This window comes from Paramormyrops kingsleyae, chromosome 15 (assembly GCF_048594095.1).
Source record: "Paramormyrops kingsleyae isolate MSU_618 chromosome 15, PKINGS_0.4, whole genome shotgun sequence".
Lineage (NCBI taxonomy): Eukaryota > Metazoa > Chordata > Actinopteri > Osteoglossiformes > Mormyridae > Paramormyrops > Paramormyrops kingsleyae.
The window spans coordinates 5,439,853-5,454,356 of NC_132811.1; the positions used below are offsets into that span (position 1 = coordinate 5,439,853).

A 14,504-nucleotide genomic window follows, 5' to 3' on the forward strand; every position below is an offset into this window, starting at 1 on the left:
CGCTCAACACAGACTACACATCTTGGTCCTCCGCTCAACACAGACTACACACCTTGGTCCTCCGCTCAACACAGACTACACACCTTGGTCCTCCGCTCAACACAGACTATACACCTTTGCCAAAAATCTGTTACTGTCTGTTTACAGGGCGGTTTCCTGTTAGCCTCGATTTATTTGCTTAAGGCACATGCCCACACACCTCTAAAGTTTCGTTAGTGGATATAAGTTCTGTTTATTAGCTTGATTACCACCCCAAAGCTTTCTCTATATGGCCTGTAGATCCATTATAGTTTCGTATTCCATAAAACAATGAGTTAAAACATCTAAGAAAGACAGAAATTTACAAACGACAGGAGGCCGTTTAGCCCTGTCAGGCTCGTTTGGGGAGAATTCAGCTCCCAGCTCAGAGCTGTTAAAATCTTCTCTAGCTATACATACACTAACTATACACTGTGTAAAGTAGTGCTTTCTCAAATTCAGTTTAAAATGTCGTCCTGGTAATTTCCACCTATGGCCACGAGTTCCTGCATTTGAACTAATATTGAAGTAACTATTTAGTTGAACAGCATCCAGACCTGTAAGGAATGTGGCATGTCTTTTTAGGTGGTTTTATTTGTGGCGTGTTACTTTGCTGGTTAAACTCAGCAGGTCATTTTTTGCCTGTGAATAACCTCTTCTGATATGGCCCTGTTCACATGTACTGCCTTAAAAAGCATTTGTGAAGTTTCTCCTCTGGAGGTTTCTCCTCTCTCTACATAGCAGAAGCATTAATCAAGCTGGTGAAGGTGCCTTCTGCCTGCCTGAGAGATGCTGCGGTCACATGACCCTGTGTCACTGCAGACAAGCCGAGTGACCAAGGAGAATAGATGCGTCCCTTTGTTTGGTGTGAGGCAGCACCCCTTAAGGAGTAAGTGGTTATAGCTTAGCTGTGCCTCTGCATAAAAGGCATTTCAAAAAGGTTCCATTTGCACCCTTTATAAGCTGCCAATTCTGCAGGGTTGCCAACTCTCACGCATCTGGCGTGACACTCACTTTATGATTCTCACGCTCATGCAAGAAATCTTACGGCAAATCAATATGATTCCATTATTAACCAAAAATTAGCTACAGCAAAAGCATCGGAGTGGTTTGCAGACTATTGACAAGGTAATGAAACTTACATACATGTAAATGAGTATGCAGACTTGTCTCGAATTGAAAATCTCACACCAGCCAGCTGACCAAAGTTGGTGACACTGCTTCTGACAATTACACTACTTCAGTATTTTTAGTAAATGCTTAGTAGTGCAATAGTAAAGTTATCAAACTATGTTATAAGAGACTAAGAACTAAACATTTTTCTAACTTTTCACCCTGATAATAGGACTGTCTCTGCTACCTTGTTGTGGAGGCATGTTGGAGGATGTTGGGCAAGGTTTAATGATACTTACAGGACAGGAGTGATGGCTGTTTTGTCGCTTGGATCTGATCTTCAAGGCCACATGCTGGCAAGGGATGGTGGTGAGAGGGAGGAGCAGCTGCTTGTCAAGGATGATACCAGGCGATATGCTATTCAGAGCCTGCAAATCAACTGGTCCTAGAGAATGTTCTGGAAGCTCAGCAACTTGGGCCTGGTGAAATATTGCAGTCTTTTAGGATTGACTTATTAAATATTTACACGAAGACTGTTTTGTTATGGGATCAGCAGTTTGCCAGTTGCAACAAACCAATGCACGATGCCATTTTCTCAGGATTCCTTATTAAACAAGATTCTCTCCAGCTTTTAAAGGCGATCACTTATCGATGGCAGCCGTGTTGGTGCAAGTTGTGAATATTTTTAAAACGAGTAGCGGATAGAAAACTAGACTCATCTCCCTCTCTACACAAGATGAAAAGGAGCTGTGAAATTACTGGTTTATATCTGGGAAAGATTACTATCTGTGATGAAAAGCTATATCTGTATGAAAGCTATGCGTGGAGAAGTCATTAACACATTTAACAAGTCCCTAAGTATCCTCATCCTTGTAATATGGATAATGAGCCTTAAAAATAGGTTCGGTGAGTGTTTATGACACAGTGCGTATGTCAGATGGTGAGATGCAGAGCACCTTAAGTGGAACTGAAAGAAATGCACTTTTTTTTTCCTTTCTAAGTTCTTGAGGAGCTGAGATGGAAGCAGTGTTCCGGAAGAGGGACCTGGCACGCCACCAAGCACGCATGGATGTGAGAAGATAGAACGTGCTTGTGGAAACCAAACTGTTGATCTGCATCTAAAGTGGGGATGCTGCAGCCTAGTATTGGCTCCCAGCGCATAGTACCAGAGAATAATGTTCTGTGCCCAACTGAAGGCCCAAAAACAGGGCATGGACTCCTGAGTGCGCTTCCTGCCAAGGTTATTATGTGGGTGGTGGTGGCTTGATGTTTAGGGAAGCGCACTTGTAATTGAAAGGTTGCTGTTTCGGATCCCCAACCAGCAAGGCACCCCTGAGGTACCCTGAGCAAGGTCCTGCTCCCTGGGCGCTGAATTAGCTGCTCCCTGCTATGTCACATTGTCACATATGGGTTAAATGCAGAAGACACATTTCTTTGTTGTGCACTGTGCTGTGGTGTGTCAACACTGATCACTAAATTCTATTGGTTTCTATAGAAATTACAGATCGTCTAGAAGGAAATGACATGTTGACTGAAGGACCATTGAATCTTTTATTGCTGCCAGTTAAAGACATAATCTACAGGCCTCAGGCAGGTTGTTACAGAGTGGTAATGCAGCAAACAGCATAAATATCTTCATTTTTTCATGTATTTAAATTGCTGATGTCCGTGGTGTTAGCTGAGCTACATGCACTTATTAAGGGTAAATGATTAAATAAATTATTGCATTTCTTTTTTGATCAAAAGTATGTGAACCCCTTGTGTTTTTTGCTGGTTTAATGTATTCCAAAACTGAATAGTATATATCAACTGCCTCTGTATGGTTTCACATGGACTTATACAGTCAGTCGGGTTTTCTTTTTATGTCACACAGAAAGGGCAAAAACAAAGCCTACAGCTATGGATGAAAAGAGAAACACCCAAAAATACAGGATAAGATGAAAAGTTCATCATCCAGCAACACAGCAACAAATACATCAAAGGATGATATAACTAAAAGATCATTAAATACGTAAACGGAGGATCAGACATGAACATAAATAAGGACAATAAGCATAAAGATGTTAATTTAAAGAATAAATAAAACAAATTGCCCAAAACAGTGTATCACTACGGTAAATATAGTGCAAAAGCCAGTTGGTAAATGGAGCAAATACATTATATTAAAGAACCAATTAAGAGTGGCGCCCTATAGGAGGCTTCAATCCTTTGTGTCATAAAAGTACTCGGAACTGTGTGTTGTGGGATATTGGATCATTATTCATGAAGACTAAGGTTCCACTCCGAGGAACCTGCCTCTCATTCTTCACTCCAAACTTCCCCAAAAACGTTCAATTATGTTTAGATACAGCGATTGTGGAGTTAATGGAAGCCACTAGACTTCATCCTGGTGTTTGTGAAACTTTGTTTAGCACTGTGTATGGAGGCATAATCTTTGCAGATGAGAGCATTGTTGGAAAACAGTGTTTGCATCACAGGAATAAGCATGCCCTGTAAAATGACCATGCATTATATGCCCATGCAGAAGAACCACTGGATGTGATTATTCCGACAAGATGGTAAGCCATATCAACAAATATTATGGGGTGATTTCTCAATTTAAACCTCTCTAGATAAATAAAGGCCTGTCATTATTTTTAAATGTTCTTCTTGATGTATTAAATAATCATGCAGTTTCTGTGATTGGTGAACCTGTAATATCAAAATGACTGTCAGACCTCTTTTATACCAGACGCATGCTGATAATTGGCATTCTTTATCATATGCTGCACCGTTGCAGCTGCATCTATAATTGTGATTTGATTACTTCAAAGTTAAAATCATTTTCACGTGGCATTTACATTATTTTGTGTAATGCTTACAGATTCATTTCATGTTTTCTCATCTTATTCCACGGTTGTAGAATAAGCAACCCTCAGCTACCTCTTCCAACCACTGACTCATTCTCATTGGCCATCCCTTGGTGATGGTATCTAGGCAACATTGGATTCCCTTGTAGTAGGAACCTAGTAGCCATGATGTTTTGCTTTGAATAGTTTTTTTGTTAGCTTCTTAGTATTGCAATGTATTAAATATATTTTGCTTCGGTGCTAACTTGCACTCAGTACTAGTCTCTCATTGAAAGCTCAGCATATTTGAACTTATACCTAAGTTGGCTCCTTAACAACTGTATGCTTGTCTCACTGTACATTGTTTTCAACAAATTAAATGTTTGCTAAATAAAAAATGTATAAATGCAATTGAACTGTATGGAAAAACTACATAGTAATAAATATGGCCTGATTATAGACATTCACTCTTTTTTGCTTCTTGATGAACCAAGAGGGAAAAAAAACATACTGGCTCTTTTTCAACACACCAATGTATATATATATTTCATCAAACGTTTCCAAGTATTGTTAAGAGACCATAAACCCAGCAGTGATTAGATCGAAGGTCACACTTAGCTGGTTGCTGGAAAAAAATATATAACACACGTAGTTTCCCCCACATCTTATGTACAAAAAATAATATATTTACAAAACTGCTGGATGCGTGTATATTGCCATCACCCTAAATGCCAAACCACTAATCGTTTTCCCAGTTTCGCTGCGTGACATGGGGACAGTATTGTGCAATTCTGTTTTTACGACTTTATGTGAGACAGCAGAAAGCGTAACGTCTACTGCAACCAGCCGGCAAGTTATCCTTCTCAATCAGTGTGAGGTCATACTGGATTTCGCCATCCAATGGACCCCCTACGTCTACCAGAGCGCGCTTTGAGGCAGTTCATTGAACTGCACTCACATAGCCAAGCAGCGATTGGCTAGCTGCTTGTCAATCAGGTGACTGTTAGCCAATAAAATCACGAGCTGTGTGGGAAGAGACCGGCTCAATATCTGTCATAGAGGTCCCAAGGTGACCAGGAAGCAGTAGCTGTCGGTTGCTAACTGGTTGTCGTCGGCTGCTGGTTAAGAGGTCGCAGTGTTTTTTTTTCTCCCCCCCCTCTAAACCGGGCAGCCGACTCATCGTTATCGGTTCACATTTCAAGGTAAGAAAAAACACGATGCAGTCTATGACTTGTCATAATTACTCACATTTAACCCCAGCAGGTTCTCCCGCTAACATCGTGTCACCGGGAGCGATTAAACTTCCCGGAAAGTTCTCGAAACGCTTTCCCTTAATGACAGCTGGAAGACTCTGGAGATCGGCGAGCTCTTGTGCAATGTAATCCCTGCACTGTATTACTGCAGTGCATGCGTGAATGCAGGCCGGTCTAGATTTATAGCCGGCTATGATGATGCCCAGTGAGATGAACAGCCGAGTAGGACATGTCTCTGCGTATGTGCCATCAGGTAGCTGACAGCCAGGCGCGGTGTAACAGGCTGCAGAAGGTACCTCGGCCCTGTGGTTTAACTGGGACTTCAATCCTCAGGTTGTGTTGCTGTAACCGCGATGGCTGACAAAGGCAATGTGCTTGTCAGAGGTGAAGCTGACGGCCAGAGTACGAGTGACAGTACGGCCGACGGCGCTGTCGCCTTGAAGTCGGAGATGAAGGGCTCGCCCATGGACAGCGGCGAGGATTTCGATATGCTGGACAGCGTGGACGATGAAGACGAAGACCCTCCACCCCTGGAGGACGCTGGCGGTGGGGAGAAGGAGATGAAACGAGAGGAAGGGGCGAGGGAAGCAGACGGGAAGTCGAGTGATGTGACCGACGATTCACCTGCTCGGGCTGAGGAGTGGCTGGATGTGCTAGGTAATAAATAAAACACGTTACGAAGAAATTCCCTGTTTAGTTTAATAATGCAGGGATCTCTTTAATCCCAGTTAAAGAAAGTTTGAATTGCTTTGAGATTATGGGCTCTAGCCTTCTACAAATATGTTCCAATCTCATTTAGATTTTCAAAAGGTCTCCGAACTGTATTTTTTACATGTGCATAAGTTAGAATTCACGCTTTAATGTTCGTCTTGTTAGGGCTATTTTTTTCAAGCAGAATTTTTATAAGATTCGCATGTGACAGGAAACGTTGATATTGCCTTTGCAGTCTTTGGAAGTATTTTCTTTTTAAAACATGGTATCGATACCACATAATCACAGGTTTGGTGAGCGAGGTGTCCTTGTGTAACAGAGTATAAACGTATTATTTTGTAGGTCACAAATGTATCTATGCATCTTTTTCACAAGAAATCCCTTATCTATTCTTTTGCGCATGCGTCAGTTTTTCTTTTTTCTTTCTTTTTCTGCTACTTGGAATTGGCCGTTTTATCGGGACCTCTCTGTACGGCTGTTCGATTGCAAAAATTTTGGAGTCGATTTTGAGTCCAAGACTTGGGAATCGGTAGAGTCGATTCCAGGCAGCAGTTTTCCCGATTCTTGATTCCAAAGATTTAAAACTATGACAGGAAAAAGCTCTTGTGAAAAGAACAAGACCGTAGTATGAATGACGAGGCATGTTGATACTTTCCAATTAATTTTATTAACTTAATCTTTTGCTGGCAAGTATACCTTTTAAAATGATATATATGTAACAGTATTCCATCATTTATGTCTAGTTTCCACACTTCGTACAACAATTATAGGACGGCTGTTTTATCAATAGCGATATTTTCTTAATGATATTCTATCTCCCAATTCCAAGAGGACCCCAAAACAGTGCATTTTATTATAACATAGTAGTCTACCAAAATGCCAGTACTACTGATAAATTTGAGGGACATAACTAAAAAAAATATTATGTTGACACATATTACAACTTATATGTATAGTAATAATCTAATCCGATAAGGGTCTCAACTATCAATGTGACAACACCATAGCGACCAATCAAAGCGGGCCTCGACATACAGCATTCACAGCAGGCTCCGTTCGAGTCCACAGCGTTTCATTTTTTGACAGGTGCACAGAAAACTCAAAACTGAAAATTTCTGTGAACTGGAGTTGGCTCCAAATCTGTAGAGTCAGCTCTTGATTCTTAGCCGCCTGGAATTGAGGAGTCGATTCTTCTTGGAATCGACTCCCATTCCTACCTCTCAGGCTGCACTAAACGGTACTGAGGGAGGTATGTGTTCTGAGTGATATGAACGATGCTCAAATCTTAAAGTAAAAACGCTCACTTTTTAGTGGTAGTCCTTTGGTGTTGAGTTATGTTTACTACATTTGATGAATGTTGTTTTATAATTTTATTTATCTCTAATTAAGCCTGTTAACTCATTAAAATGCTGTGTACATATGGACAGGTAACTTGAATTTATTTAATTGTGCCGGGATACAAAGTATAGCCTAAATTTCAGTGTAGTCTCTGGCAAATGTTTTACTGCACATAAAACACAGAGGGTGACCGGATCATCGCAGTCTCATGATGGTCATACTTGGGTGTTTGAACAAAGAAATGGAAGCAGTGGTCTGAGGCACCACATTGGGCTGGTTTTTATACTGTGTGGCCTAGTCTGTCAGCATCATTTTTTTTTAGCAGGGAATTCAGTTAACATAACCTAGTTTAAAAAAATATATATATGTCATTGTCATCTGTTGTGCTGTGGATGACAATACTCTCATCCTGAACTTGTCACAACATAAAGAAATGCAGCAAATGGTTAATGGTGAAAACTTCTGCCTTTTATTCAGGTACACTGAACTGTATGGTTCCTTAGGTTGATGCCACAGAATTCAGTTGTTTGACCATATTACCTTTGACCACATTTTGATATGTTGATGATTTTTGACCACTTAAGGTACCAAAAAATGTCTCAACAGTTGCCTACAAGCTGATGAGGTCTTCTGTTGTAGCCATATTTATAGACAACTAGCATGGTCTAGAAATCTTATTCATGACGTTTGAGATGTTATTTACTTAATCAATGTCTGAAAAATGTACTCTATTTTGTCTCCTACCTGTGTACCACCTCTGTATAGGAAATGGACACTTGAAGAAAAAAGTTCTGGAAGCAGGCAATGGACCAGATAGCAAGCCACAGAAAGGACAAAATGTCAAAATTTTCTTAAAAATGTCGTTAAGTGATGGTACCGTTGTGGAGGAAGAACCTTGCTTGTCTTTCACTCTTGGAGATGGTGATGTCATCCAGGTACGTTCTATTTCCTCTAATGTCGATGGAATTATTGAATCTGGAACGTTGTGGTATTTGCATATTATGCTTGTAAATTGATGTTCTGTATGAGTTTCAGTGCTGACAATTATGCAAATGCTGAATTATGTAGCATACAAATAAAAACCCAGTGGATGCATGTTCTATACTTTCTCAGGCCCTGGATCTCACAGTACTGCTGATGGAGATGAACGAAAAAGCCATAGTCCATACTGATGCCAAGTATGCTTATGGAGGTCTGGGGAGGTAGGGAACAGCTTCACCAGTTTTTATGAGAAGTTTTTGCAGTTGATTTTGCGTAACTGGCACAGGCAGTGTGCTGGATTCAGAACTGTATAGTGGAAACTTTTCACTGCAGGATATTGAGATATATATCAATATTTGTTTACAGGTGCACAGAATTAATATATAATACAATAACTAATAATATTCTTGTTGCGTTCAGCATGTTTGATTTTGTGAATCTGTAAATTGTATCCTCAATCTGCTGAATCAGTTCATCTTTCACAACAGTCTGCCTTTGGTTAAGATGATCTAGACTATTCTTTTTGAAACTAGCAATTCGCACACATGTCAAACATTTCTCGTCAAGGAGGAAGCATCAAGGAAAGCTTGTTTTGTTTCTCTGTGCTGTTGCATTCTCTAAGTAAAGAGAAGCATGACCTTTTTGTTAGACTAGGATTTGCAAACCATAATCAGTCAGGGTGTTATTCTTGTTTAACTCTACTGCTGTCTGTGGAAGTTTGTATGCCGGTACCAACCAGATGAATAAATGGAGGCGCTAATAATTTGAACATTTCTTGCGTCGTGTGCATTTATCTTCACCAGCACTGCTCCAGCTGTTCCTCCCACATCTCCACTGATCCTGGAGTTGCAGCTCCTCGAGGCCACCGATGCCCCCGACCTCGAACTCTTATCCCCGCAGGACAAGATACGCTTGGCTGGGCAGAAACGCGAACGCGGGAACACGTACTACCAGCGCGGAGACTATACCTTTGCTGTGAACTCTTATGGAATTGCACTACAGATCACGGAGTCCAGCTCCAAAGGTAAGGGGACATGGGAGGGGGCAAATTGCCTGGGGCAGGAACTCTCAGTCTTCGCAATGACGGGCCAGTTTTTGTGGAGCTTTTAATTGTACCCCAATGCTTCTAAGCAGCTGATTCAAACAATGACTCCCTTAACTGTTTTTGGATCCTCTCTCAATTAGAGAGTGTATTCAAAGATTCAATGGATTCAGAGTGTTATTGTCAAGTTGTACAAAGTACAACAAAATTGTTAGTTGCATGTTGACACACAGGTCCAAAATAGATGCATGAAGAACATTAGATAACAATAAATAACAAAAAAATACATCAGTTAGGACACAGTAGGCCCTAAGTACAATTTTACTGTATGTGCAACATTGCAATATGACTGCAGCAGTGATGGGTTATGTAGTATTTGCGGATTAGCAGTATTAGGGTTATTGCAGTTTAAATTAGTGCTTATTAATAGTCATATGACATTTGCTTAAAACCTGTCCTTGAATCTCATATGAAGATGGAGAAAAACTATATACCAGTCTTTCTGTTTGTTTTGGCAAAATGCATCTGTGAAAGTGTTCTTAGAATTTAAATATAGTAGTCTTTTAAAACGCATTATTCACGTAGCATCCTGGTGGAAATTAAGTGTTTCGAGTACCACATCATCTATCAACAAAGGGATCTAGGATTTAAAAAAAAAATGATGCTGAGCTTTTTGTCCCTGCCTCGATAACGGTAAAAAAAATGGAGAAACACTAGATAAGCAGTGCACATTCATCTACATCTGCTTAAACATGGCCCCCCGTGTACATTGTGATATACACACTGACATGACTACACCTTTTTAATTCAGTATAGCCTCTGTGTTTGGTGCTGGCAGTATGTAGTAACTCTGCATTGTAAGAATTGTAGCTGGTTTGTTCCGGGTTAAATGTATGGAGGTCGTTCTGTGGGTGGTCTAATCCGTGAAGCGTAACTGCTGTGTAAATTCTTTGTGGTGGCCGGCTTAGAGTGTATCAGTGTGCCATGTGTATGACTGTGCTATCTATGTGTGTCTGGTCTCTGTGATCAGTTGATGTCAGTCCACAAGAAGAGGAGGAGCTTCTCGACATGAAGGTGAAGTGTCTGAACAACATAGCTGCTGCTCAGCTGAAGCTAGACCACTATGACGCAGCCCTGCGCTCCTGTGTCTCTGTCCTAGTCCACCAACCAGACAACATCAAAGCCCTCTTCCGTAAGGGAAAGGTAGGCGTGCCGTATCCCTGGCCGGGACAGCTGGTCTTTGTGATCGCATAGAAAGAGCTTCTTCTTTTGACTGAATAAACTTTGGGTTTTAGGTTTTGGCTCTGCAAGGTGAGTATGCTGAAGCTATCAAAATACTGAAGAGGGCTCTGAAATTGGAACCGAGCAATAAGGTAAGATTCAGCACCTGATCTTATGGGGGTAAGGAGAGCATGTTCTCAATGCCTTAGACGTTCATTCCCACAGCTTCTGATCATGCACTAAGGCAGGGGTGGCCAATCTTAGCCACAAAGGGCCGGTGTGTATGCGGGTTTTCGCTGCAACTCCCTAATTAGATTACTAATTAGAGAACTGATTGGCTGAATAGTCCTCACACCTGGGTTTGAACAGCTGACCTACAGGTTATCCCAAAAACCTGCATACACACCGGCCCTTTGCGGATAAGATTGGCCACCCCTGCCTTAGTGCATGATCAGAAGCTGTGGGAATGACATTGGCAGTGTCAGGGTGGGGTGGACATTGGACCCGCTTTATTACCCAGTGCCTGAATATTGCCCATCGATTTGGCAGACTCAACTTTTTATGTCTTGCTTGCAGTTGTAGTAGCAATATGAAACGGCTATGTAAAGTGGATAGGTGCGTGGTGGCTTGCAGTTTTGCATGATGTCCACCAGGTGGTGTCGGGTGCTTCATTTGGAAAGCTTCGAGAGGCCACGTGAAGCGCACACTCATCATTTCGGTAGATCTAATTTCTTGTTGTTACTGAAAATAGGACGTTCCCTCAGCACACTGACCATATCTGAAACCCTGAAAACCGTATTGCTTATGCAAGCAATGGGATGAGGTTCCCAGTCCGGACCACCTCGTGAATTTCTCAGCAAACTGTAACATTACATCTGGCTGGTCTGCAGTGGTTGCTTTCATCCAGAATGGTATAGGGGAAGCAGATAATCCTTTTCATGTCTGTGGATGCGGAGTGCAGCACTTCATAGCTTTCAGTGCAGAGAATGAATCTGCTTGTGTTACCGGTGTGTCTGCGTCGTCCTTGTGCACAATAATAGCAAAATCCAATTTAGGGACGAGAGCTCCAGGGCCCATGTGTGACTGGAGTTGGTTACGTAATTGGAGCATTGCTTTTTATTTCTCAGTGCACTATTACTAGCCGTGTGCTCTGCTGCCGTGCAGTCGCGTCCTGGGCTGGCCACGCACGGGAGTGAACGCCTCACTCTAAAATAGCAGGTGGCAGTTATATAATTGCTGTTATTTCATAAAGTCAACTCCCAGTTTACACCCACATTGGCATTATTCCCACCGCAAACATTCTGCTATGCAAGATGAGATGGCATGACCTCAGTATGTGATGCACAGAACACAATTTTGTACCCGACGGCACCTAGTACGTCGTTTCGGAACGACCGGTCCATGTTCTTTTTTAGAACTGAGAATCTGTTTCTGCGTTGACTGCCGAGACCATCATGGTGGAGCCTGTCGACTGATCCTGCGTATTTGAAATGGAGAAGTTGCTGGATTTGCGTCATAAAATAAGTGCACGGGCCTGTTAGATGGACTGGGAAGTTCTCACACGTGGCCGTCTTGCACGCAGACCATACACGCAGAGCTCTCCAAGCTGGTGAAGAAGCACTCGGAGCAGAGGGACATGGAACAGGCCATGTACAAGAAAATGCTTGGCAACCCCTCTTCAAGTACCCTGCAGAAACACAAGGCCAAGTCTTCATGGGTGAGAAGGCCGCACGCTGATATCGGTTTTATAGTCAACTTAAAAGCATTAACAAGCTAAGTCAGCATTTTGTACAGTGTGTGTCTTTAATAAGGCTGTTTAGAGTAGTGTGTGATGGTGTAGTATCCACTGCATAATCTTCTCTCTCTTGCTGCAGAGTTTCAGCTGGAAGTGGCTGTTTGGTGCCACCGCTGTTGCCATCGGAGGCGTGGCTTTGTCAGTAGTTATTGCTGCTAGAAACTAAGTGGGACCAATGTCACGGTGGGTTTTGCACCCCCCCCCCCCCCCCCCCCGATGCCATGGTGCGCAGTAGTTTCACCAGTGGCTCAGCTTTCAGTACCCAGTTAGACAGAAAACGGTCTCTGATGGTACTCACGTACTCTATCTGTATCCTAAAGATGCCACACTTGGAAGTTCTGACATTATTCTTCAATTTTCAAAACTCCTCATTTTACATTGTGGAAAAAAATGTTGTGTGTGTGGGTTTTTGTTTTTTTTTTTTTTTTTTGTATTATAGCGATATTAGAGAGAGCATTCCGGATGTTCTAAGATTTTTATAATTGTTTTCCCAAGACATTTTTATTTTAAGGAAAGGACCAGTTCTGTATTGTTAATCTAAAATGTAATTGATTATTTTGTATGATTGTTTTATTTTATTTTGTTCTTCAAGACCTTGCTAGAGTCAAGGTGTGATTGTTAATGACATTCTGAGCGTACAAACATTTTGTCTTGCTGTTGCTGCCTAGTAATATTACATGAATTCCACCGATATTAGGCCAAACATTATTTAATATTATCTCACTAGAAAATTACCTCTGATCAATTTAAAGACATCCAGTCTTGTACAGCATTTGAAAATATCGGTCTAGTGCTGTTACTGGAGTACATTGGACCACTGTCTTTCTGGAAGGTGCATGTCCTTGGTTATTTAAAGTTCTTAAAAGATGTTCATTTTGTTACCTGAATTACACTCTGTAAGCTTTGAGGCAAAAACGACTGGCGACCCTTGTAAGTTGCAGGCAGGATGAAACTCATAAGAGCATGTTTCTCTACTCTCAAATGGTGGTAGATGGACACACCTTGGAATGCAAACGGTCCATTTATTCTGATTTTTAGCCCTCGGCAAGTGAACTTCCATAGAAATTGAATCATCTGTGAGGGGGGGAAAAACTTATTAGTCATTGTGTCAATCAGCAAAGAGGGGATATTCCTAAAACTTCTATGGCGCCATTAGACGTTCGAGTAACCAGTGGGTTTCTCTTTCAGTGAACATGCTTAACACCTACTGCTGCACAGAGCAGAAGATGGAATACCGGCATGTTATTTTCAGGCATCTTCTGAATTAAATTGATACAGTTGGAGGTAAAATGCATTCTTTTCTCTCACCAGCCATGCTTGGGAAAACACTGTTATGCTATCAATGACAAACGTGAGATGGAGTGATTTTAAAAAATACACTGATTTTGACCTATTGTCTATTGAGAGAGACACTATTCATGACACTTTCTTCTTTTACATGACATGAATTGACTGAGTCAGCCATGTTTGTTAAAGCCATGTTCCTTCCTTTGCATCTTGTCTTGTTTTTAATGTATATGACCACTATAAATAAATATATTGTTTGTTCAACATTTTGGTCTTTTTTTTTTTATTATTATTTTAGTATGTTTTCTCTCAGCAGTGATCAAGTGGAGCCTTGGAATTCCATATTAACACTTTGTTGTAATTAATTTTAGTCTTTCAGTTTAATATACATTTTCTCGATTAATCCCCTTCTTGCCGAATGACGCATAAGGCTGTACATTCTCTAGTATTCCTTAAAACATTTCATATGTTTCCCAGACATGATGAAATATGAGTTGCTACTGTCCTTTGCTCAACTATGCAATTTTCACACCTCTGTGGTTCGTGGAGAATGAGATGTACAGGTGTGTCATTCATGGGGCTGAACACAGCAAATGTGAAATATTAGCAGGCACAATATACTTAAATCATCCTTACTAACTCTATCCCTTATCAGACAATATGGTATGTATACATGTACATTTCTTTCTATTGAATTTTTGTCTGTTTGAATGGTCAGAACTGTTAGAGTATGAATTCTAGTAGTTCACATGCACAAATGGCAAGTCTTGGGTCAGGGACAACGTTTCTAGTCAATTCCTGCAAGCAATTTTTACTTTTGATAATTGGTAATATTTAAAGTTGTGTTATAACAATGGATGTTTTAAGCCTTCAAAGATGACATGAATATAGAAAGAGAGCAATTAGATAGAAATGCA

General features: G+C 41.1%; 1 protein-coding gene across 2 annotated transcripts; it reads left to right on the forward strand.

Annotated features, from left to right (window-relative positions):
* Positions 1–5,015: 5,015 nt before the first annotated feature.
* On the forward strand, positions 5,016–13,851 carry fkbp8 (FKBP prolyl isomerase 8). Of its 2 annotated transcripts, none has more exons than XM_023844044.2 (10): positions 5,016–5,161; positions 5,546–5,869; positions 8,027–8,196; positions 8,375–8,463; positions 9,046–9,266; positions 10,315–10,487; positions 10,580–10,657; positions 12,088–12,222; positions 12,380–12,483; positions 13,489–13,851. In XM_023844044.2, the coding sequence occupies exons 2-9, from the start codon at positions 5,566–5,568 to the stop codon at positions 12,464–12,466; spliced, it is 1,257 nt and encodes a 418-aa protein (XP_023699812.1). In that variant the 5' UTR covers positions 5,016–5,161; positions 5,546–5,565; the 3' UTR covers positions 12,467–12,483; positions 13,489–13,851. The 2 variants fall into 2 exon arrangements, with proteins under 2 accessions (XP_023699812.1, XP_023699813.1); XM_023844045.2 differs by having other exon boundaries at positions 5,595–5,869.
* Positions 13,852–14,504: the final 653 nt, after the last annotated feature.